This window comes from Trachurus japonicus, chromosome 7 (genome assembly GCF_045865225.1).
Source record: "Trachurus japonicus isolate A0001 chromosome 7, Traja_1.0".
NCBI lineage: Eukaryota > Metazoa > Chordata > Actinopteri > Carangiformes > Carangidae > Trachurus > Trachurus japonicus.
Window position 1 is genome coordinate 18722063 of NC_140913.1, and position 25911 is coordinate 18747973.

A 25911-nucleotide genomic window follows, 5' to 3' on the forward strand; every position below is an offset into this window, starting at 1 on the left:
ACAGGACACAATGAGCAGTGCAGATTGTTTAGTGCTGAATTACCGTCCAATGCTATAGCTACCTGTTCTTCCTTATTGCAGATGAATAGTAATTTAATTTGCAGTGTTTCTCCCAACATTTACAATGAGTTTGACAGATTTTGAAAACTAGTTCAACAATTTTCTATGTAATGACTCAAGCAATGAAATGAGGACTATTAGCCTAGTTTTTTAGGGAAAGACTATTCAGCGTTCAAAAGTATAGTTCATTTTGACTGATGTTACACACTACTCCACTCCGTGTTTATTAACACAGCAATCTGAAAAACAAAACAACAGACACTTAATTGTGACTTGTAACATTTGTTGCCAAAGTAGCGCTGGACTTCCCTCATATCCTACTGGTTGCTACGACAACGGGGGCAGCCCGGCAGCAGCAACAAGAGCGACCATGTAACGTTTAGTACAATACGACACAACCAACACGATCCAACCGTCACGAAACAACCATGTAAACAACACAAACAACAGCGACTATGTCAGCACGTAAAGACGATACATTTACAACGTCGAGATATTGACGACATACCAACAACATACAACAACGCCCCGCCAAATGCAGCCACCGAACTCTCACTAACTATAACATTTCTAACACATAGTAAACACAACGAACAACACCGCGATTGAAGAGAAAATACAGAAAACAGAGAAAACATCTAGACATGGGTGCTTGTGTGGACTAACGTTAGACTCATCTGAAAAAAAAAACAACAACAGGCACTTAATTGTGGCTTGTAACATTAAGTTGCCAAAGTAGCGCTAGACTTCCCTCATATCCTACTGGTTGCTACGACAACGGGGGCCCACAGCAACCACCCATGGTTACCATGCGCCATCTACTGACGTAAGGTGGTAAACCAGGTCTGTCATTCCACACAAATACTGCAATCTATTAAAGGGATAGTTCAACATTTTGGCAAATTGGCCCATTGCCATAATCGCTATATGGCAAAACCGCTGAACGCAACGCGCATCAGCGGTTTTGTATGAATTTACCTCGAAAACGGCTCCGTTTCGTATCGTTCCGTCATTATCTCATAGCGTGGTGGTTGTGCAGGTCACAACTTGTCTACAAAAGCGCTGTGGAGTTTTGGGATGTTGAATTTGATGAGTTTAATGAGGGAAACCAAGAAATTCCGTTAGCCTCCATAGCGTAGCTCTGAGCAGCCAGCTGCTGCGCTCCGCCGTACTGAAAATGGCTTACACCTACAATTAAAGGTAATGAACCTACTGCTATGACTATAGCGATTATGGCAATGGGCCAATTTGCCAAAATGTTGAACTATCCCTTTAAAAATGTTCAGGGTGCCACACTGACATGACATTAACAAATGATAATGTTATAAGAATTTAATGAAAGAAACTTGTCCAAAAGCATTTGCTATTTGTTCAGAGGAAGGAGGAACTGCTACTATGATGTGAACAAATGACTAGGCTACATGTTGTGGAGGTTGAACTAATAGTTATGAGAACTTTCATTCTGATCTGAGAATAGATTTCTATTAAACTGTGCGTAATCGCGCGTAATCCTTTTCCTCAGACCATATACCTTTTCATCTGAGGTCTGACACTGAAGTCTGATCCTGAGGATGTCCTAAAATGTACACCGTACACTCGACCAAAGTCATTTCAATCAGCTCCATGTGTTCACAAAGCTGCTGTTTGTTTGCCCCATTGTCGTTTCCAACCCTGAATTTTTAGGGATGTAGGATATGTTTATATATATATGTCACTGACTGTGACACATAAATGTTGCATCAGATCTGTGATGTGACACTGAACATCAGCATCATGACCTCAGTCAGGTCAGACTGACATTTACCAAGTAGAGGGAATAATACTCTGATGTTCAGGGGATGTTTCAGGTCAGGTTTAAATTATTTATAGTCGGTCTCCTAGCAACAGCAGGAGCCCCTGCAGCACATCCCATAATAACCTAATTAGTGCCACTTGGTCTGGACATTCAAGTAGCCTACTGCAGAGTTTTCCACAGTGTCGTATGGCTGTATGGTGGTCCACCTCACTAATCAGAGACCACCACTGTTATATCATAAAAAACAATCTTTTTATGAATGGATGCAATTAATTACTATTGTTAATCATGTATTATTAAATATTCTTAATGTTATCTACTAATTAGGTTCTGGAGCTACAGCACTTCTATTTCTATCCACATCTCTCATCGTACAACAATGCCCACTGGTCTCTGAGCAGCAGAAACACAGCAGATGTTAGTTTTAAACATGGACCGAGGCAGAACCATGAGTCTGCAAAAATATTGTCCAGTCAGTGCATGGAAACCTGGAGGAGGACAAACAGGCAGGAAGGAGGTCGGGTCATAAGTACATAATACAACCAGAAAAAAACAGGTTAGTGCTGCTGCCAGCAGAGGGGACAGATGGCAACATACTGTAAGGAGTTATGGGCAAAACCACATCTCAACAATTTAGGGGGATGATGTGACTGGCTGCCATGGCAACACAGGAGAGGAAGTTAAATTGAGAGGATATGAGGGAAAATGACTGAATCTCCAGTTGGCATGTCTTCTCCTGTGTAATTACCTGGACCACATATGATCTACAGATGGTCTTTTATCCTCCGGCACTGATCACTGACGATGTCGCTATGCTGAACGAGGTGGAGGACACTGACCTGAGAGACACTTCAGTCTTCTGGAGACTTCCTAGCAGGAGCCGTTGGACCCTGTAGGCTATTTCTCAGGATGATGAGAGACAGAGACAATATTTGCTCTGATAAAATACACAAGATTATATAAAAGAAAAAAATGTCTTGTTTCACATGCACACAGGCTTGATGTCATGGAGAGAATTCAGTGCCTACAATTGTGTCCAACCTTGAACCGCCTGACCTTTTAGGTGTCAATACGTCAACAAGGTTTTGATTGTTTTGGAGCCTTTTGGACTGGTGATTTTGTGTTAAGACAAATATATTCAATATTCTGAGAACTGCATGAACAGCAGTGAGAATGATGTTTCGGATATGATAATGGCATCAAATCGACTGAGACAAATAATCAAAACCAAGTGGTAATCATTATCACTGAACAGCTCTTCTACACTATTGTTCACAGAAGGATCCACTAGGTGGCACAAACAGGCTGTGTCTGTCGGCCACATCATGACTTGAGTACTGTAAACATATTGGAGACTACCTGTTGGATCAGACTCATAGTGGCTAAATAATACAGATAAAACCCGATCTTACAGCTGATTTCTGATCACTGCTGAAGATTCAACATTAATCCTCCTACCATTTTAATATGTTCATTTGTGTACATGACTTGCAATGAAACAACACCTGGTAAATGTGGTTGTTTCTGTGCACATCAGTGAGTCAGTGTCTACCACCTCACTGTGTCCCTCACATCTTCACCTGCAGGAGTCGACATCATTATAATACCTGTAGGCCCACGACCTAAACCAGTCCAATGCAAAACGTGAGGTAGCATAGCCTACTCTACAGAGGACAACGAAATCTGCTCTACTTGTTGCTATTTCTTTTCTATATTGAATCTTAAATTGTTGGTGTTCAGCCTGCTCCCATGATGACCCAGACCTAACACCAAGCCTGCAAAAGAGCAAATTAATGGCTGATGAAACAGTGTTCTCTCTCTCTCTCTCTCTCTCTCTCTCTCTCTCTCTCTCTCTCTCTCTCTCTCTCTCTCTCTCTCTCTCATACACATTCACATACACATATAGCCTACCGATAAGACTTCAACAGCCAATCATCTTGTCCTAATTAAAGGGAGTGGTTCAATAATGCGCCAACCTCCCGCCGGCAGCCAAAGAGTTAAACGGTGGAGCCTGTTGTTAAACGCACCATCTGAGCGGGCTGTGTCGCTAAGGGGAAGACAGGCTACTTGTGGAGAAGCAACAGATCCCCAGCTGGAAAAACAACCCCACATCTGGCACGCGAAGCTGAGCGCTCACAGAGGTGGGGGAGAGCTGCTGGGAGATTAAACTGCACCGACTGGATCCTGCTCCTGTTTCTTCGTGAAAAGTTGTCAGATAATAGTTGTGGATTATTTTTTAAATGTGTATTTATTATTATTATTATTATTATTATTTTTTTGTTGTTGTTGCAGAATTTGGATAAAGATTTTGTCAATCAGAGGCTGAGGAGTGACATGTTACTCAAGGTTTAGTGGCTCATGCTGCAGGCCGCGCTTAATTAGCCAATAATCTGTGTTTTAATTGGCAGTGAGCTTGTGTTGATGGACGGGGAACAAGTGCAACCTCTGGAGACGTCAGGTTGAATCGACGACAGCATTTTAAAACACACACCTTGCGGTCTGACTGTCGCGGCACCAGACTTCACCAGTTTTATTTTTGTAACAGGTGGTTTTTTACTGAGCGTCTCACTTTGGTGCTGGCTGCACCAGCGCTGTTGGACAGATGAGCCACAAGGACCGGGGTCTGAAATGAGGGCGCACTGTGCGTTAATGCTTTGATTAGTGTTGAGTGGACAACAGTTTATAACGGAGGGGGCGACCGGCCAGAAGGTCTCTGCTTCTCAATGATAAGCTCCGTGTGTGTTTCGTCTTACCGAGGGCGCAAGTCAGGCAACAAACCTCCGTCTAAATCATGTCTGAAGGAGGAGATGGCCCGGGGGGAAGACTCGGACAAAATTATCATCAACGTGGGCGGCACCCGGCATGAAACCTACAAGAGCACCCTCAGGACCCTGCCGGGGACCCGCCTGGCGTGGCTGGCGGACCCGGACCCGCAGGTCAGCTCCGACGCGGACGCTGCGCCCCCACCGAGCGCCGCCGCCACCGAGTTCTTCTTCGACAGACACCCGGGCATCTTCGCCTACGTGCTCAACTACTACCGGACCGGCAAGCTGCACTGCCCGGCGGACGTCTGCGGGCCGCTCTTCGAGGAGGAGTTGGCGTTTTGGGGGATCGACGAGACCGACGTGGAGCCGTGCTGCTGGATGACCTACCGGCAGCACCGAGACGCGGAGGAGGCCCTGGAGATATTTGAACCGCCGGACCCCGACGACACCGACGACGACAGGGAGATGCCGAGGCGGTTCGGCATCGAGGACTGTCCCGATCGGTCGAGGGGCTGCTGCGAAGTTTGGCAGCCGAAGGTCTGGGCCCTGTTTGACGACCCCTACTCCTCCAGAGCAGCCAGGGTGAGTGCACACAGGTGTTTTCTCCTCTCAGCTGAGCGTTAGTGGCCATATGTCAGTGAGAGACCATAAAAAGCCTTCAAGTGATTTTCCATCCAGGGGGAAAAGGCGCTCATGTGGCCATCAACAGGTGTCTCTCTGAGGCTCAGTGAGCTACTGCTGCTGCTACAGGTTCAACAGGTACAACCGTGGCTTTGTACTGTGCACTGTTATGTATCTGAACTATGATATCCACACTCTCCCAGTCAGGATTACTCACTACCTGTTGGTTTGATTGGATAGGCTATAGACCACATAAATAGTTATATCACTTTGATTTCAAGAGTCAGTTAGAGTCTTAATGCTTCCCATATAGGCTACAGTAAAATCATCACAGACCACAGTTAAACATAAAACAATTCAAACATAGTAAACTGCGTCCCCAATTCTTTTATTTAGTTGTTCAAACCAGAAATCATAAAGTCAATGCTTCTGCACATCTTCTCTCTGGCAACACTGTAATTTGAATGATCCAGGAGTGAAGCTAGACTCTTAGCACAGAGGGGGCCGGAGCACTCTGAAGGGGCCCCTCTGGTAAAGTCATGGTTGTGTCAGAGCCACATCAGTGCACAGCCCTGCATGTGCATCAACAGATGAACCACTGAGCACTATCACAGAGAGCAACACTGTCTCATACTGTGTCTTACATAACATAAACATATGGATATTGTAAACAGGTGGTAGTGGCATAGACAGGTGCTCTCTCTAAACATGGACTCAAACAACAGATTCATATCTGTGTGATTCCTTCATGGCCAAAATTTAAGATGATGAAGACTAATTGCGGATTTTTCACTCACCAGTCGTCAAAAACGTTCTACATGTCTCGTTTTATGTCTCTGGGCGGTTGATTACCAGAGCTACAAGCATCTTTTTCCTGGTTCTCTGTCTATAGAGGATGCGTTTACGTCACGTTCCCCTGGGACACGCCCCTTTCATTCGGACTGAGTGGCAAAACAAACCTCCCTCAACGTGGTGAAGGATAGCGGTGGACACAGTGAAACCGGATAAAAGATGTAGTATCAAAACAAGTTGAGGTCAGAAGGACTCGACAATGATCTGTACCTGCTCCCCAAAACCATCTGGTCCACGGACACTGACATGTTGAGAAATCATTGAATCATTTCAAAATTAATTTATTCAATCAGTCATTAGATGTAAACAGTAACCAAATCTAACCACTGGCCCTCTCGCTGTAGTATCTACATATACAGTCACGTCCCGACAGTGACTCCCGACACTTAAACCTGAGTTGCTTCTACACTGAAAAACTCTGACATGTCAAACTTTAGGAGGTATTAGAGGACTAATTAATCTGTCTAACCATCATAACTATGACACCTGAAACGGTAAACACAGCGGATCAATCAAATTTAATTTCCGTCACTAGGTTCTTGAATGTAACTCTGTTAGGTAATGCATGCTGACAAAGTTAGACATATCAGACTTTAATGGGCTCGGAGAAAATTGCCCCGTTAATTTCCCTCGATTTTAAATTTCGGCAGCTCTGCCACTCATCTTTTTGCCACTAAGTGGGTGACTTCTGAGTACCGTGACGTCACGTGCATACCCTCTATATGTTTGCACATCATGGACATAATATCTCAGCAAAACTTTTTTTAAGATTTGGTACAAACATGAATTGAGACTCAAAGGTGAACTGATTTGCCATAGTCATACAGCAATCACGACAAAGGACTGGTATTTTATATAACCCTCCATAGTGATGTGACCTGAAACTAGTCTGAGTGATGGAGGCAGGTGTTAATTCTAGTTTAAAGATAAATAAGAGCAGGGCACAGATCAGTTCTCAGGAGTCCTTAACCTTGACATATTTCGCCCAGTCTGGTATAGTTGTTATGACTGCTGGTGATCATAGCTGCTCTCAGACAGTCAGCACTAATCATTTGGTCTTTGAGACAAGTTTCTGGGGAACAGGGCACAAAATGTTATAGTTACACTTGTAACTCCATCACTCAGTAACATGGCATCTGTCTGAGTTTTTGGCTGCATCTCCACAGTTTATAGCTTCACAGCAGTTTCACTCATTCACTCAGTTGTGTGTGTTTCCAGGAGCAGACATGAAAGGAACTGAAAGACTATATCCTCAAAAGAGAAGCCAAACGAACAAACTCCCGATTTAATTTGTTCTGTTTCATGACACCGAAAAAGAAAAGTCTAGCAAATCCTCGGTCAACACACAGCTTCTTCTTTAATTGTATTAGATGGTTAATGGTAAAAAACAAAAACCAAGTTGCCAGTAGCTCTCTATTTGTGAACATTAACTAGGCTTGGATGACATCCATCCAGTTTTCAAAATTTACAATCAGTCCGTTAAATTCAGCCTCGATTAACCTCTGGCTCTGTATTTATAAACTGTCAGAAAATAATGGAAAAGTGTATTTTCCTAGAGGCCAAGGTGATGTCTTCAATGATTATTTTTGTTATTACCATCGAATGTGGCAAATACTCACATCTGAGAAACAGAGACCAGAAAATCTTTCATAATTTTGGGGTATTTATTTTTCTCTCCATAAACCCTTCAATCAATAGACCTATTGTTTCAGTCATGTTGCTCTGAAACATGTTATGAGTGTAGAATAATGAAATTACTCAGTCATTTCTCATTAAATTTGTTATAGTCTTGTTGTGAGGCACAGATATTATTCATTTCTTGAGTTGTTGCTCTGCAGTCTCCAGGACCCCACTTCTTAACTATCACTTCACACATATGTTTTGTTTTTTATTTTTAAAAAAATAGACATTTATCTCTGCATGTAGAGAAGATTGCTCAGTGATGTAAATAGCAGTTTTTCGCTTGTTCTGAAATTATAGCAAAAATACTGAGAATAGAGGAAAACGCTGTTTCATGACCGAAATACAGCGCTGGTGAAGTGTTCCCACACATCCTGTTCAAGGCTCACACTTGAAGGTCCTCGAAGCATGAGTGCTTTTAAGACTACAGGAGTAGCCTATGTATCTGCATACAGTAAATCACACTGTATATATATATATATATTTTTTTTTTATATATATCAGAGGAAGAGGGTGTAAATATAGGCAAGAAAAAAAAAACTACAAACACAAACTTTTTTAAAGTATATTTTTTGGCTTTTCATGCCTTTATTCGATAGGACAGTTGAGAGTGTGACAGGAAATGGGAGGCAGAGATGGGGGGAATGACATGCAGGATAGGGCCGTTCAACGCAGGACTCGAACCGGGGCCGCCTGCAGCGAGGACTATAGCCTCAACACATGGGGTGGGTGCTCTACCAACTGAGCTAAACACCGACCCCAAACACAAACTTTTAAACAACATGAAAAATTATAAATGTATGCTACACATTTTATAATGTTGAGGGAAACGCCTTTGATGCATTTCTTGTGTATTACTCCTCATTTACGTAAGTGTACAGTAATACTTTGCACAAAGATTCAATACCTTTTGTTGTAAGTACTGTATTCAAATGTTATCATTCTGAACTAGATCCACTCCTGTTTGTTTCAGAGATACAATAACTGTTGCTGAAGTGAGTTTTCTTTCATTGCTTCCACAGGGGATATTGTCCTGTTGTTAGCTTTAGAAAGTGTGCTATGGCTAATGGCTCAGCAACAGCGGCAGAGTACTTAGTGAAGTAAAAACCTGAAAGCAAGTATCGAGTGTCGCTACAGCAGGAGTTGTCAGGCAAAAGACCTTTCATCAGTCAAAAAGAAAACACATTTAGTCTGGATAGAAAGTAGCTGATGCTCTCTCTAATCTCTGTTCAGAGTTCAATGGTCTATTCAGCAACTCTGACAGTGTTGCACAAGTATGATGTTCTTATTGCACGTCAGTCACACACTAACAACAAACAATGTTTATTTTAGCTTCTTGTCCAGGTGGCATTTGCAGCCTGTCACAGCAGAACAGCCGACATCTCTGAGTCACAGCTGCTGCTGCGTAGGTGCCATGTGAAGATGACCCGCGCTGTGTCTGCCACTTAATCACATCTGTCTCTCACCACTCTCCCAATATTTGTAAATGAGTGAATTCAGATTATGTGAGGGTCTTTGGGAAAAAAAACAGCAGCGTGAATGCGAGTCTCTGTGGATGTGGTAAGAATGAGCGAAGGCGGATGCATATTGACAAAGGCGTAATGTTCTTTGTCCATTTCCTCTCCAGCCGATTCATGTTCGTATGTTTGTTCTGTGTGCGCTCTGAAAGGATGCAGAAAGCTTTTTGAGAGATTCATGTTACCTTGATGGCTGTGTGTTTTTGTTTTTTGTTTTGTCTCAAAGAGCGTCTACGCTCATCTCACGTAATGTGATTCTTAAAAGCCGGAGGGAAGTGAATCTGTCCATCATTTAAGCCACATCCTGTTCAGGATCAACCAAGAGGAACAGCTCTGTGAGTGTAGCAGCTCCAACACACAGCGCAGTCAGAGGGTAATATACTGTAACAGTCATGGCTGCACACTCCATCGCCCTCCACTTAAAATGGAGCAGTGAGTGAGTTTGAGTGACTTGTGCCGTTCTTGTGTCTACGTCCACATCTGAACTAAAATCCTTTAAAAAAAATAAATAGATCATGCTACTGAGGATGGCAGAGTCAGTTAATCCACCATTTTGGTCCAAGCTAAAATATGTCAAATTGTCAGATTTAATTGTCCGCAGAGGATGAACCCCCGACATTTTAACCCACTGTGACCATACAGTACAGGTATTTAGCTTTTACAGGTGGATCATGTTGAAATTTGGTGCCTAGATTTATAGCACCTCCAGGATGAGTTGTAATAGACCCTAAGGATCTCTTACATTTTCCTCCAGCATCATCATCAGATTTTTATTTGTCTGGTGCTTTTTTATGACTGGAAAACTCATGACATTCCCATGACCCTCGTTTTCATCAACAACATCAGCATCTTCATCACAATATTAACTTTCAGCTCAAAGCACAGCTTGCTTAATAAGAGAAATACAGAGCCACTAGCAATATCTTGTTATACAGACATAAACTGGATGAGTTGTTACTTGCCTGCCTTGTTTGGTCATTGCTGCAACATACTTAGTCTGAGGGTAATAAAGTTTCAACAGAGCAACTGTTTCTGCTCAATCAATCTAAATTTGAAGGGCATCATTGCTTTAATAGTGTTAATAGGCTAGATATTAAAAAAAATGAATATGCATGAAATACGATTTAATTGAAATGACTTCATGAGTTGGGCTACTCCAGTTTAAATACCTGTAGAGCTCTGATACACTACTATGCTACTACATGTGACAGGTAGACTTGACGCTAATGTTAAACTCAGACCACATCACTTGTTCAGCCCTCCCTAATGCAATATTTCATTAATTCCCCAGCCCCGTTGCCTGTAATTAATCACCGCTGTGGTAATGGGCTGCACCTTGTTATCAGTGGTGAGCAATTAAAGCTGCTTTTCCCACAGAAAAGAGAAGCGTATTTTCTCCCACGTAGAAGAAGAAATCAATTTGTCTATGTCATGAGACTGAGGGATTGACTGAAGTGGGATTCTTTAGGGCTGATTGGTCTTAACTGAGTATAAATATCCAATAACCAATTTATTTGTCAAGTTTTTTACATTTACTTTTAAACTTATTACCGTGAGTTGATCTTGAGGCAGTAGCCTACCTTTATTGTTAAGTTAAGATCACAGACATTTATATCTTGTTGAATTGTTTTTTAAAGATTTGATTAATATATTATGGGCCAAGATTTTACAGCTGGGTGTGATTAGGGGACAATATAAATATTAATGTCACTACTACATCTTCATCTTCATCAAAACTTCACTTGTGTCGGTCAAGCTGAGATGACACAGAAAACACATGACCTTAGGAAGGAAAGTATCAGTCAATATCATTCAATAAGAACAAGTTTTGATTATTGCTGATTATTAACAATACTCTCGCCTCACAAAAACTGTTTTAGTGCGACACGCAGCTATGATAAAGAAGTGTTTTGAGCTTCCTCCTCTGGGCCTGAATTTCACACTACTGACACCTTTCTCTGCTGCTCTGTGAATGAAACACAGGATTTGATTTTTCACACGGCATCAAAGCAGCACAGCCTCGTTAAGGAGACTTTTATAACACTGAGTCCTCAGTGAAAGAGCGATGTAATCCTGTGTGATTATGTCGGCTGTTTATTCTGCTCAGCTCTGAGCTGTTTGCCGAAAATAGATAGGGCAGCGTCGCTGCGAGTTCTGAAGATGCAACAAATAAGTCTGAAAGGAGTTTCTGACTTTTTCTTTTGCAGAAGAATAATAGAAAAACAAATCAATGAATACATTGTTAGTGAAAATATTTTTCTTCTACACAAACCAAAGAGCAATTATCAGTGATGTGGATTGTTGGTGTCCGTCTATTTTTCCTCATTTAAAGCCCTTTGAATGCAAAAGTTTAGTTTTTCTCTTCATTAAATGAATCATGTGAAATAAAATCTTCAAACTGAACAACAATGAAAAAACTGTGTGTTCACCGAGCAGGTTAAATGTTTTTTTTGTTTTAATCAAATCCAAACTTGGTAGGATTTCAGAAAATATACTTTTTTTCTAAGAGGAAAAAAGACAGAAAGCACAATGTCCCTCTTTTTTTTCTTCTTTTTTTTTGCAGTTACACATTTTCTACATCTGTCCCTAAGTGCAGTCGGTATTTTTACTGGCTTCTATCTTTGAAAGTTTTAAAGAGTTTGATGAATGCCGCTGAACGTTCAGTGATTATTTTTCTACACACTGAGATGTCTGGCTCAACCTTCTGCTCCGTACTTTGTTTGGAGACAAAACTTTCCACTTGTTTGAATGTCTAAGGCACCAGCAGCGCTGTGTTAAACCTGAGCTCCATGCAGCTCTGCTTTGATCATGTGATGGCAGGGTGGCTGTGTAACCTCTGTCATGCTCTGGCCTTGCAGTGACTCCTAGTTAGTGACCTTTGACCTCTCACTAGTCTAGAGTATATTCATACATATCTGTTACATAAATCATATCCTGTGTTTAGATGCGGACGTGGTTCTCAGTCTTCTCCAGCACCAACACCATGCCATCTGCCCCTGATGTGAAACAAGTCAAGCTACTGTGAGAGTTTCTAAAGTCCTCCTGTTGCTCACTGACTTACCCCAAAAATATCAATCTGATGTAAGGGTTCCTACGCAAGTATGGAAAGTATGGAAAAGTATGGAATTTGATTTTATACATTTCCAGGTCTGGAAAAGTATGGAAAATGGAAACTATTGTATGGAAATATATTTATCTTAATACCTATCTGGGTTTGGTCTTATCTGAAGTTATTTGGGTTAATTATTTTGTACACGCTATTGTACCTAGCTACAATCTCCTGGAAATTATTTGGTGACATAATGGCATACACATTCAGAATAACGAAAACAAATGATTAATTGCATGATTTTTTTTTATATAATGCACAACTATTTACTCAAATATCACAAATTATTTGAATTTTTTTAAAATTAGGGTCTGGAAAAAGTATGGAATTTGGAAATTTCAAATGTGTAGGAACCCTGGATGTTTCCCTGAGGAGCTTTTAGAGCCACTGAAAGGACTCCCACTGGGATGCCCCTTTTCACTATCCTCCTTTTTCACTGTTAAGATGTTCTTCTACTCCAATTGATGGTCTTCATCACTCATCTGTTATGCTCTAAGTGGTGGTTCTGGGTGTACCGGTGTCCTGACCCTGCTGTAATGCATTAATTGATGCTTGAATAAAGCTAAAAATGACTCAGTGCCCTTCAGTGGCAGTGAATCACAACTTTGTGTCAGACCCGCTCTGATATTTTGCTGATGTTCCTGATCGCGCCCATCTGTGTCACGGTTACCCAGCTGACGGGCCGACTGGTGGACATTATTTCTGTTCTGTCCTCAGGTGTACTGACTGACTCCCAGGGACGAAGCCAGTGTGACATGACTTCCAAGAACGAATCCCACAGAAGCTGCTCTCGTTGGCTCTGCAGCTGTTGACTGCTCAGACGGCCTGTTGTTTTGGTTATTGCGTATAGCGTGTGTGCGTTAGTAACAGGGTGCGATGCTGAACAGCTGGAGGTGATAGCAGTGATGGGACTCCCCAGCTGCTGCTCACCAACACACAGCCTGCTGCCTGTCAAGCATCCTGTCACACCCCCTCCCTGCTCTGATTCTTCCCAGCTGGGACCGGCAGCCGCCCCCCGGAGCCGTTCTGCTCCGTCTACACACTGACACCAGACGACCTTGAATTGATGGCTTTTTGGCACCAGTGGCATCATCATCAGAGACGTCATCACGTCTTCATTACAGAGAATTATATATATCAACTCTATCATCATTCATTCACATACATTGATATCTATGTGGTATTTGTATTGGAAGAAGCAGCTGTAATCAGTATTATTATAACAACATGGATTAAATTACTGTACGACTCACCTGTGCATTTCCTCTCGGTGATGCAGAGTTTTAAGCATGTTTTAGCTCATTGTTTTGGTTCACTCACCCGCTCTGATAAATCCGCTGAGCCACAAGCAGCAGACAGACTCAATTAGTGAAGAACATAGTTGAGCATCAAGCTGCTAAAGGGACAAATATTTCCCTCAGGACTTGGTGGCAAAATCAGAGCTAAAAAGCTGGAGTGAGCAGACTTAGAGTCATTAAGCCAAGAAAAATGTCTGCAAATGATTGTTAAAGTGAACAAGATGCCTGATTATCAGGCATAATTAGAGCTGCTCTATCAAACGAATGAAGTCAAATAAAAGTGAAAGATTTCTAACTGTTAGTGGAGCAGTATAAAATGGAAACCCTAAAATAATGTAATATACGAATCCCAAAAAAGTGCAATAGCTTATCTAAGCTATTATTTGATCCCCAGTAGGAAATCTCCGGTTTCCACAGCACAGAACCAGAGCAACAGGACAGAGATAAACCAAAGTGACATACAGGAGCACGAGTAATATAAATAAGGTTCTATGGTGTTTGTATCAGCTTTAACACTCAGGAAGATTGGTGAAGCTGCATTTACTTGACCAGGAAATGGGAAATAAAAGATGTGTGTTAACATTCATTTGGCCTCATAATGATTGTTGCTAGACCAACATGGAAACACTCTGTGGTGGCAAAGAGACATTATGATGATCGTCCCAGCACTGTGTGACTTAACTTTCCACTGCTGAGCTGTAAACATGATATTATGGCCTCCCTTCTTGTCAGGCCTTAAATAAACTGTACAGACACATTTAAATGCTACAAGATTTATTGAGCAATGCTGGAAGATATGAACGCCTGCAAATAAAACAAAAAAAGACGCTCAGCAAGCGAAGCAGCAGTCATGCAGCTACAAACGCACACACAGGTGTGAGGTCAGGCTGTGTCATGTTATTGTTAGACTTCTCAGGTTGAGCCCTTTATGAGCAGAGCAAATTGTCCTTGTGTGTGCCAGAACCTCCAGCACCTTCCCTGCAGAGGTGCCTCCCGCCTGCAGAGACCCAGCTCTGTTTAGTTCAGGGATAAACGTTTGGCATTTCAGTAAACTGGATCCTGTCCGGGCCTGCTACACTCATCTTAAGCATCCGAACAGCAGCAGGACTCACATGTTTTATTTAGTGGCTGCTGGTTTGTCCATTTCCTCATACCAGGGCTCAGCGCAGGAGCCTTTTCTCTCATTATGAATAGGTGCATGCGACCAATTCAAAGATATGACTGGTGATGAATCACATCTATATTCAGTTAGAACCTCTGTAGCAACCAAGGACTTGAACCCAAGGCATTTAAAGTAATGAGAGAATTAAATACATTGAATTTTGAAAACATTAATTAGGCTTTTATACACTCAGACACACAGAAGTGGCAAAATATTAGCTAAGACACTGACTTTTCAAATGGATCAATAATGTATAATTATAATACCATACATTATTATTCAGAGAGAGACCAAGCTCTGATCTTGAAGTCAATGTCTCCTTGTTCAAGTTGTTCACAGAATCTCCCACAACAGAGTCATGAGAGAGGAGCTCCCCGAACAGAATACAAGTTATATTGCCTAGTCTAGTCTCAGACTAGCCAGTCTAGTCTATACGAACTGATGAAGCCACTTGGATAAGGATTTTGTCTTCAAAGACAAAAAACTAAGTCCAGTTGACTTGATTAAATTGCCTTAAGACTGCCTAGTAACTTCCATGTTATGTCTTACCTCTTATGTTGCAAAGAAGATGTTTTCAAAACTTTCTCCCTGAGAGCCGTCTGCATACCTCCACTATCTTCAAGGCTATTTTGCAAACTAAAACTGGACAGATTCTCACAATACCTTCCTGCAGGACAGTACACAATCAGCAAGGTTAGATGAACACTCAGTATTTATCCATCAAATTCCATGTGCATTGCGTTATGTAAAACACAGCATCTTCATTAATGGTGGACCGATGTGGAACATGCTTCCAGGCAACATTAGCATGACAAAGTATTGTCTTTACATTTTCCATGTCTGTGTTTGGTCATTATATCAGGCCACACTGAAGTTCATTATAAAGCAGATGAGATGGCTTTAGTTTACAACCCATTGTGTTTCCTACGTGGTGATGATTCCACACGAGTGTTGACATTATTCTGTTGACAGTGCTGCAGCAGTGTGTGATTACAGGTTTTATGAAATGAGGAAGTCCTGGATGTTGAGGATGGATGAATTTAGGCAGAGTTGCCATATCTGCGTTAAGACATGATTGAGGGAGACATTGTTGGAGCAGAAATAAATTCAACCTATCAGCTGTTTGGTAACTGCAGCACCATGGCAAACAGTGCCTGCATGTACAGTAGTTAATAACTGGCTGGTGAAATAAAGTGTCTCCACTCTCCCCAACATGCTAGATGTGAAAATGCTCAGTAGTATAGTCTCAGGATGTTAAATGTAAAATGAGAGGGTTTCTTTCAGTTACAGCCAGTGTGTTGGTCCAGTGTAGCCTACTGGGTGATTACTGTTATTTCTGGTCAGTCATCCAGTCCCACTAAAACTTGTCCTGTAACAACTCCTCCTCAGGGGGTTTACACTTGACATTATTCAGGCCTGTCGTGCAACAAGTGGCGAATCCATCGAGGAATTGAGAGTCCGCAGAGGACTGATGAAACCGGGGCCCATCTTTACGAGCTGTGACAGTGCTGGTATTGACTAGTAACGTCCATGTTTGTGTGTGCCTGTCTTTGGACTCCACCCATGTGTTTGTATAATGATATTGTATTAACTACTGAGTACTCATGGGTAGATACACCTACTGTACATAAGATGTTCTCTAAGTTGGAAATTGCCTCAGTGGTTTTCTGCATCAGAAGCTGGACCCTCTGTTTGATGAACCACTTTAATTATTTGGCAGTGACTACATATCTGGCTCCTTTGTCAGGGGAGATTTCCAACAGGAAATCATGGATGAGAGGACACAATGAAAACACGTGTTGGATTTCTCTGTGTGCTTTTGTTAGAGAGAGACTGTGAATGAATGTAAATTAGAACTTCATTCATTTTTGTCCTCAAATGCTGTTCAAACAAATTCATTTTTAATCAAACGCTGTTTTTTAAGGAGAGGAAAAAATCAGTCTGCATGAATACAATTAGATTAAAATTATCTTTAAATACTCTCATATGAAAGAGGGAAGAAAGTGCATCAGTGAGTAGCAGCTGCACTAGTGATGGGTCTGGTGATGGAGTGATATCCAGCTGTCATAAAATACATAGTAAGTCTCGTATAAATGCTGTTTGTCTCATTGTGACTCAGTCCTGTACAGTGACACACTTGCACGCTGTGCAGTTAACCCTGGTGATATTCAGGGAAACTGTGTCTCCATGCAACAGAGGGAACTCTGAGCTCCTCCTGGGGCCGAGTCTCATCTTCACGGCCTTCCCTCTTGTCCTGCGGCTCAGTCGCCGTCTTCTCATGGGAGCAGAGCTGTGAGCGGCTCAGGGCTCCGCAGGGACAGAGCTGGAGAGAGGGTTGTCATAATAGAAAGCAGCACATTATCTGGGTGCAAAATAGAGATATGAGCAGACATGTATTGTATCGCTACGTGCGCGATGTCTCAGATTTAGGTGTTTTTAAGATAAAGTACGAGCTCACTGAACTCCATAAAACAGTCCAGTTCTTATTGATTTTGTTTGTGTCTACTGTGAATTAGCTTCCCCTCCTGGACATTGCATACTTTATTTGTTTTTTTTTCTAATCACAGACCCAAACACTATAAAGCTAGCTGATAGGTGAAAGGCCCCCGGCAGGAGAAAATGGCTAAGTGCATGCAAGGCACAGGTACATATTTATCCAGCTGGAAGATTAGAAAGGTTGGAGAGGCATTACAATTTGTCCAGGCTTTAGTAAACAATAAAGACAGATCGGGTATGAGTAAGCACACAATGTTAACACAAACACAGACACGGGCACAGCCATTGTTCTGGATCAGGTGAGTGCTCTGCAGCCACGTTATTTGGTTTACCTCCCATCCACCCAAAGTGGTTCAGCATTATTACCAATATTGATTGGCTTTGTATTTTCAATGAATGCGTTGTACGATATTATATTGTATTTGTGTAAACTGAAACACTGACAGAAAAGAAACATGTCTGATAAATAAATGTGACAACAGGGTGGGTGAACACACAGTCAGTCTTTCATGACTCAGCTCATTGTCCAGAGTCTGTACCATCCTGCAGACTCTCCTCATCTTTACTCCCCTCTTCAGCCTTTATATATATGTATGTGGCTTGTTGCCAGATTAACAAAAAACCCTTTTTGCAACATGTTATCATAAAACTATTTCCTCCCTGATGTATTTGAAAGTCAGCTGGCACAGGAGCCTCAAGGCTGGCTTAGTTCAGTTTTGATGCCATGTGTGCGCCCCCTGGTGTCTGTGACTGGCAGGGCTCCTGGTAATGGAAGCACTAATCAGTGTGAGTAATAAGTTAGAGAAAAGTGTGTCATTTTCTGGAAACCCTGCCAACTTAGCTGAACAGTAGTTCTTGTTTGCATGGGTCTCAGTAAACAAACATTGTGGTGCATTTTCCATGTGTTTGTGTTTTTTTTCTTTCTCATGAGCAGCAGCTGACCGACTTGTTATGACTTTTAATTGCTAAATTGAAATGATGCTGATATTCATCCTTGTACTTTTGTCTGTGCCTGAGTTAACTGGTCTCACAGCACATGTGTTTATTATTAAGTCCTGGCTTACTGTCAATCACCTGACACCCACTGCTTCTGCCACTCTGTATAGACACTTAAATTGGCACATCCATGTCTTTTTATTGATGATACTGTTTAGTTTGCAGACAATAGAAATTTTAATGACATAAACCACATCCTGCAGACAAAAGCTTTATTGGAAACTCTTGGACCATGCACATCAGACTTAATATATAGTTAACTCATAGTAAATTATTTATTGTGGTAAGATACAACATTCTGCTGATGATTGATGCCCAACTGATTCGTCTTGTCTTCATGCGCAGGGCGTCGCATTGGCCTCTCTCTTCTTCATCCTGGTGTCCATCACTACCTTCTGCCTGGAGACCCATGAAGCCTTCAATGAGCTGCAGAACCGGACAGAGCAGGTGGTCGAGGGCAACGTCACACGCCAAGTGCAGAGGAGTGAGATGGTTACCAAGCCCATCCTCACCCTGGTGGAAGGCATCTGTGTCATCTGGTTCACATTTGAATTCCTGGTGCGTATCGTCTGCTGCCCGGGCAAGGTGGTCTTCATCAAGAACTCGCTCAACATCATTGACTTTGTGGCCATTCTGCCGTTCTACCTGGAGATGGGTCTGAGCGGTCTGTCGTCCAAAGCTGCCAGCGACGTGCTCGGCTTCCTCCGAGTGGTGCGGTTCGTCCGGATCCTGCGGATCTTCAAGCTGACGCGGCACTTCGTGGGCCTGCGCGTGCTGGGCCACACGCTGAAGGCCAGCGTCAACGAGTTCCTCCTGCTCATCATCTTCTTGGCGCTCGGCGTGCTCATCTTCGCCACCATGATTTACTACGCCGAGCGCATCGGAGCGAAGTCTGACGACCCCACGGGCTCGAACCACACGCACTTCAAGAACATCCCCATCAGCTTCTGGTGGGCGGTGGTTACCATGACGACGCTGGGCTACGGAGACATGTACCCGCAGACGTGGTTGGGCATGATGGTGGGGGCCCTGTGCGCGCTGGCGGGGGTGCTGACCATCGCCATGCCGGTGCCAGTCATCGTCAATAATTTTGGGATGTACTACTCGCTGGCGATGGCCAAACAGAAGCTGCCGAAGAAGAAGAAGAAGCACAACCCGAACCCCGACGCCCCGACGGACTCTGCCTCGTACATGAAGTCAGAAACAAACTCACACAGAGACAGCACGCAGAGCGACACATGTCCACTGGCTGCAGAAGAGAGTGTCAGCAGGAACCGTTCAGGTCAGGCCTCAGTGCCATAATTAAAGGTTCAGATCTCTCAAATTACAGAAAACATTTTCCTATAACATTTGTGATGTGTGGCCACTCAGAGAGTTTCGTGCTTTGTTTTCTGAGGCACTCATCTCATTGAAAAATAAAAGATTGATGTTAGAGATAAATTACAGACCTCACTACCCACCACATTAATACACTCTCATAAAATGGTTATCTGTGTTTTATGTGGTTTATCCACAACAACAGGAACCCTGTGGCTGGAAGGATATCTTTAAACCTTTAAGTAATTTTGTTCTCAACAAATTTCCATTTACCTCCATTATTAGATGGAACTTAAATAAAGTCAAAAGTATCTGGATGGCTAGATGCCACTAGATGTAAGTTTATTATGTTTTTAATTTGGAAAGATTATTTAGTTTTTCCTATTATTTAAGTGGATCATTCATCTTTTTGAATCGGCATTATAAATATTTAAAAGGTCCTGTATCTAATATAAATGGCGACTTTTTCTTGTCTTTTTGTATTTATTTATTTTACTCCAGTCTTGTTTTTTTCTTTCTTTCTTTAGTCCTGAGGCTTTTCAGTTTGCCTGACGGATGAATCATGCTTAGTCATAAAGACAGTAACGCGCCAAGATCAAATTATTCCTTATAACATAGGACAAATTGGATTTCATCGCAGAAAAATACCAGTTTTATGCAATATACCTCTGCCTTTGTCTAGGCCCTGGGGGGGAAGGCTCCGTAAAAGCTTTGGCATTTACGTTGCTGTGTGTTTTTGTCGTCCTGTCAGATTCCAAACAGAATGGAGATGCAAATGTGGCCCTTTCAGAGGAGGAGGGCTGCAGCCTGACCCAGCCGCTGTCCCCCAGTGAAAAGTGGTCCCTGCGGTGCACCCGAGGGCGAGACAAGACCAAGAAAGAGGCCACCTGCTTCCTCCTAACCTCTGGAGACCCTAACGTCCATACTGGTAGGTTACCTACATGTCAGTGTGCACCTGAGTATTCACATTTACTGTTCGTTGTGTTTGTTGTGTTTTAGATTGTACTGTACAATACTCATTGCTCTGTAGCTCCTGTTCACTTCACTTCAATGAAAACTTTCAAAGTTGATTCTGATGGTCACCAAGTATTTCTTTAACCAGTGCAACAACAAATTAATTTCTTTCCCTAGTCTCTGCCTGTATTTCATGTCTTTCCCCATCTTTGCTATCTAATAAAGGCATAAAATGATTTAAAAACTGCACCCAGGAGAGCTTAACTTGCTGACAGACACAGAGACAGTTCAAATCTAGCTAAAAGGTCTGTTTTATTTTTAGAGGTACTGCTTGGTACAATATATGACATGATGTCATACCCGCTCAACTTCAGCGACTTCATTTAACAACAATAAGAGTGTTAAGTGTGTGAACCTGTACAGAATGATGCTTTGAGCTAATATCTGCATGACAACACAATAACACAGTAATAAAGTTTTAACTGTTTACCATGTTCATTAGTTTTGTGTTGCCTGGACAAATTCTAAATTTTGACCTGATGATGACACAAGTATTTGGGTTCATCATCTGAGGGCTTAGGGTTAGGGTTATGGTTAGGTCAATAGATAGTATGTGCGTGGAATAATCATTGTGACATTTCAGTCGCAACTAGGATGGCTAAAGCTTGAGATAAATTACCACAATGATCTGAAAAGGTTTGAGAAAACCCTATGGTATGTGCTCACTTGCCTCCTGAATGTCCGTCATTTCTCTTGTAGCCTCCAAGTGACTAAAGGCAGATTTTAGTCATTGTTCATCAGACAGATCAAAAGGAAATCAATGGAAGAGGTCTGTAGTACTAATTGCATCATCCATCTGTCTCTGTGCTCTCAGCGAAGGAGCCTTCCCCTCAATTAGTATCCTCATAGTGCTGCTAGGGTTAGAGTAAGGCAGTCCGACAACAATGCAAGTGCAACACAAAACACACAAGGAAGTGACAATATAAACCAAACTGTAGATAATAAGATTAGTCGGAAAAGGTTGTGCTGTTGAAGGCAGTTCTCAATGAATCCAAGAGCGATGTGGATTTTGCAGAGATCATCCCCCACACATGAGCATGTATATATACTATACCTGATTAATATGATTGGATACACAGGGTTCAAGTGCATGTGAAATGTAGATTTGATCCACTCAGTCATGTTGTGGTTGCACTGATGGACCTTAAACCGTGGACTGTCCTGGTCATTAGGAGCTTCAGACAGATATTTTTTACCACGGCAAGCCAACTTTCTGAAAGTGGGACTATTTTAAACAGCGGAACAGGTAACGCAGACACAAAAGAAGAAGACGATGTTCCTTTAATTCTCTCAGTGGGCATCCGCTGTATCCTGTCATCTCTCCCTGCTTTAATGGTTGTTGGTTCTCACATCTGAGCCTCCCAAAGTACCCAAAAAGCCCCTTGTGAGAAGAGGCTCTAAATTTGGCAGTCGTGGATTCATTCCTGACATCCTGAGCACACATCCCACCCAGTCAACATCCTGACTCCCGTCTGCAAACAGCCCGACAACACTGAAGGTGTTTTCCTGCAAAGCTGCACTTCACTGAGATGCATTTTTTCTTGCAAAACTCATTAGCACATCACTGTTGAGGAAAAAACAACACATAAATGGGGCACTTACTGCAGGCTGGCTCCTCTGAGACTATATGCTCCTGCTTTTTTTTCTCTATAGCCCATTACAAGGAAATTGTATTTGAATGTATTTCCTGAAAGCCTTGTCAGTCGCTGTATGTGTAGAGCGTTGTAGACTGGTGTAGGTTAATGGCATGTTGTCACATTGCTGATGAAAAAACAAAATCACACAACCTCTGTTATTTCAGCCAGACGGGGTGTTTATGAACCTGTAGTTATGCTCATGGGAGGAACTCAGCTGTCAATATGAAATTTACAGCCTCATGGTCACAGTGGGAAAGACATAAGCACATGAGGAACATTAACCGACCGGAGCCTGTTTTCACGCTGAGGTCTCTAAATGATGTGGTCAGCTCATGAGATCGCCATGCCGGCTTTATCCTGATCGCAGAGACAAAAACAATGGAAAGCTGAGCAAAGCCAGAACACCTCAAAACTAATCTTTGGAAGAGAGAGGAGGGGGTAATTCAATCTTGAGCGCTGTATCTGGTGAGTATGTGGATAATGACATCCCAGTCTATTACAAGAGAATATCTCACATACACAACACATTTTAGTGCACATTACCTGTAGAAAGGGTTCAAGTGGACTTTTCACTATTTCCTAACAATGTTAAAAACTGTTGTGGTAGAATTCAAAGTTGTTTTTGCCTGGCAAACGAAAAAAACGCCTTTATATTTGCAGCCATATTAGTTAGATGGAAATAGATTAAAGCATTGTGACTCTGCTCTTCAGAGCTGTGCCCATAGGGGATGGTGTTTGGTTGATTCCAGGGTTGCAAGATGTAAGGTATGAATAATATTTCACCAGAGCAGTATGGCAGGAAACAGAGGAAAGGACAAATGGATGCAGCAGGTCTGAAGATGCTCAGATGGTTATCAGTGACAGGAAATGGTTTGCCCACCCTACAGTGGGAACAAAATGCTGGTGGATTTTAGGTGATTAAGGTTGTCACAGGGAGTCTGTGACAGTGTTAGCACTTACTGTCACAGCTTATACGCACAAAAAGCAAACAGTGTCCCGGTCGAAGGCACTTTGTTATTGGCACATTACGCCTGCGACGTGAAGACTGTCAGCTCAGTTTTCTAATGATGGTGTGGCAAACCTCTCAAAGAGGAAGCAGCATGTGCATATACTGCACAGGCGACTGCTGCTCCTCTGGATGATTGCTACCAATAGGTTTCCTCAAATTGACGGCAGTTTTTACTCTTTTGATATTTATGGATTAAAGAATGTCAATCAAAAAACAAAACAATCAAAGGATTAACTAATCACTCAAATATCCATTGCTTGCGGCTCTGCTTTGACTGGTTCAGCTTTTGATCGGCAGAGACGTTCCAGGTGTATTTTCTACGTCTTTCTTGCTCATATTAGGATTCGTTGTGCTTCATTCTGTTGCTCTCCTTTGTGTTTCTCTATAGACAGCTGTAAAGACATCCTGGCTGCCACTGGAAACTACGCTCAGCCGGAGGTCACCACTCTGACCTGATGCTGATTGGCTATGAAAAGGAGAAAGAGCATGAAGTCGCAGTGGAGAACATGCCGTGCAGAGCTTCACCTCTGGTCCCTGCTTTCTTTTCCTTCCTCAATGAAGTGCAGAGCATATTCATTTTATTCAGACCCAGGCCTTTTTTTCCCCATTTGTCATAGAGTGCACCCACTACGATATGGTGGTAATTCAGCTGCAAAGCAGATTCACCATACCAACACACATTTACATGTTACTGAGCATTTTGCATGCATTGCATGATCTAACACTGTCAAATGTATTTTAAATTTGCTACATGAACATGAACACACAGATTTGGAAATGTTTTGATTATTTCATGAGCAATGTCATTCATGCTCGTCTGTTTGAAAAAAGGTGACATATCTCCCTCAACCAATCAGGATTTTATTTGAATCTGAATCTTGTCACAGTTTGGTCATTGTCAAACAAATCTGATCCAACACACATCAGTCCTGATGAAGTGTATTGGCTGAGTTTTTGTGTGTAGCTTTTGATAGGGTGTTGGTTTTTAAACTGCAGCTTATTTAGTCATGACTGTTTAATATTGTAGAGAAAAGCTAACAATTTGAAACATATATATTTTTTATTTAAGTGTTTGTTTTAAACCACTGACAACATTTTTGTTCATGACATTTTACATTTGTTAGCGTGTCTTTTTTCATGTTTTTAGTAATATGCACAGAGACAGTTTGTCCTTTGGGAACTTTTTAGTGTCTTATATCTATACATGTTGTTAACTAACGAGTAAGAATGCCCAAGCACTTGTGAATATGGGTTTGTACAGATTAACTCATACTGTGAACTAGGATTAGAACTTGAAATCATTGTTAAATCCTCTTGCAAACAAGCCCTAGTTCTCTGTTGATCATCCGGTCTCTGCCTTCTGTTGTGCCACTGCTTTTTAACACTGACCACAGGGACGACACACAGATATTTTGTCAAGACACAGCTCAGTATGGACGCTGCTCAGGCAACACACTGTTTGTAAATCCTTGTACAATAAGAGAGTTTAACAAAGGAGAAAAAAAAAATCAATGGAGCAGTATTGTCTGTCTATTACATTAGCTGTATACAGTTGATGCATCATTGCTGGTTGAGTCAGGACCAAATGTAGACTATTAAATTACATGGTAGATTTTCAGCACCATCGTTAGTAAAAAATACATGCAGTGCAATGCCATCAGTTCCACTTGTGCCTCATGTCGAGTAATGGAGGTTAAATCTGTGCAGTAACGTAATTAGATTTGTTCCTTAACACTTCTTGTGTCGGATCTGTAGAAATCCTGTTACATGTTTCCATGGAGAAAGAAGCAGAAGAAGTGTTGTTTCTTTCAATTGTGACTTATAATATATTCCTCATGGTCTACCATAGTGGCCTTATGTTTAATAAACAAAGGGAAACATGATTTCACCCTCATTAGACTTAGACTTCATTAGTTTCTATGCTGACCCAGACGTCTGTAATTATGTATAAGAACAGTTGTACGTATGTAGCACAGAACAATATTCTGGATCATTCCTTCAACTCTTTGCTCCTCTCAGTGTCACGTGCTTACGCACCAGGAAATCACTTTTAGACAATAATGAAAGAATATTATTTTGATAATTCCCCCTTTTAAGCCTTATTTCCTGTTTTTCCTGTTGTATATACGAATGTGATGGAGAAGCACACAGCACATCAGTTTCATATCTCCCCGTTATGGATTGTACAGGTGACTGTGATGGATTGACACCTAATCAAAACTGTCAGATGTTTTGTGTGTGTGTGTGTGTGTGTATGTGTGTGTGCGCGTGCGTGGGTGTGTGTGTGTGTGTGCGCATGTGCGTGTGTATGGGATATTGTATCATGTAGGCATGTGTTTCTATGCAGAAATACAAATAAAATCCATCCCCCCGGTGTTGAAGATAAAATCGGATTGTGTTTTTATTTTTCATTCACAGCTTGCACTATGGAATCTGCATTTTTCCCATTAACTGCACAGTTTGCAGCTGCGCTGTGCTGCTGCCGCTGCTCTTTGCCGTACGGCTATTTATCCTGGTGACACAAGTGTCGTCTGGTTGATCTTGTGCTCAGTTAAAGTGGTGGAGTGGCAGTCACAGCCACGC

At 42.0% G+C, this 25911-nt stretch overlaps 1 protein-coding gene across 1 annotated transcript; it reads left to right on the plus strand.

Moving 5' to 3' along the window:
* The first annotated feature begins 3888 nt into the window (after positions 1-3888).
* kcnc4 (potassium voltage-gated channel, Shaw-related subfamily, member 4) lies at positions 3889-25710 on the plus strand. Its single transcript, XM_085781835.1, has 4 exons — positions 3889-5202; positions 18697-19633; positions 20420-20596; positions 23717-25710. The coding sequence occupies exons 1-4, from the start codon at positions 4579-4581 to the stop codon at positions 23782-23784; spliced, it is 1806 nt and encodes a 601-aa protein (XP_085637961.1). The 5' UTR covers positions 3889-4578; the 3' UTR covers positions 23785-25710.
* The last annotated feature ends 201 nt before the right edge of the window (positions 25711-25911 follow it).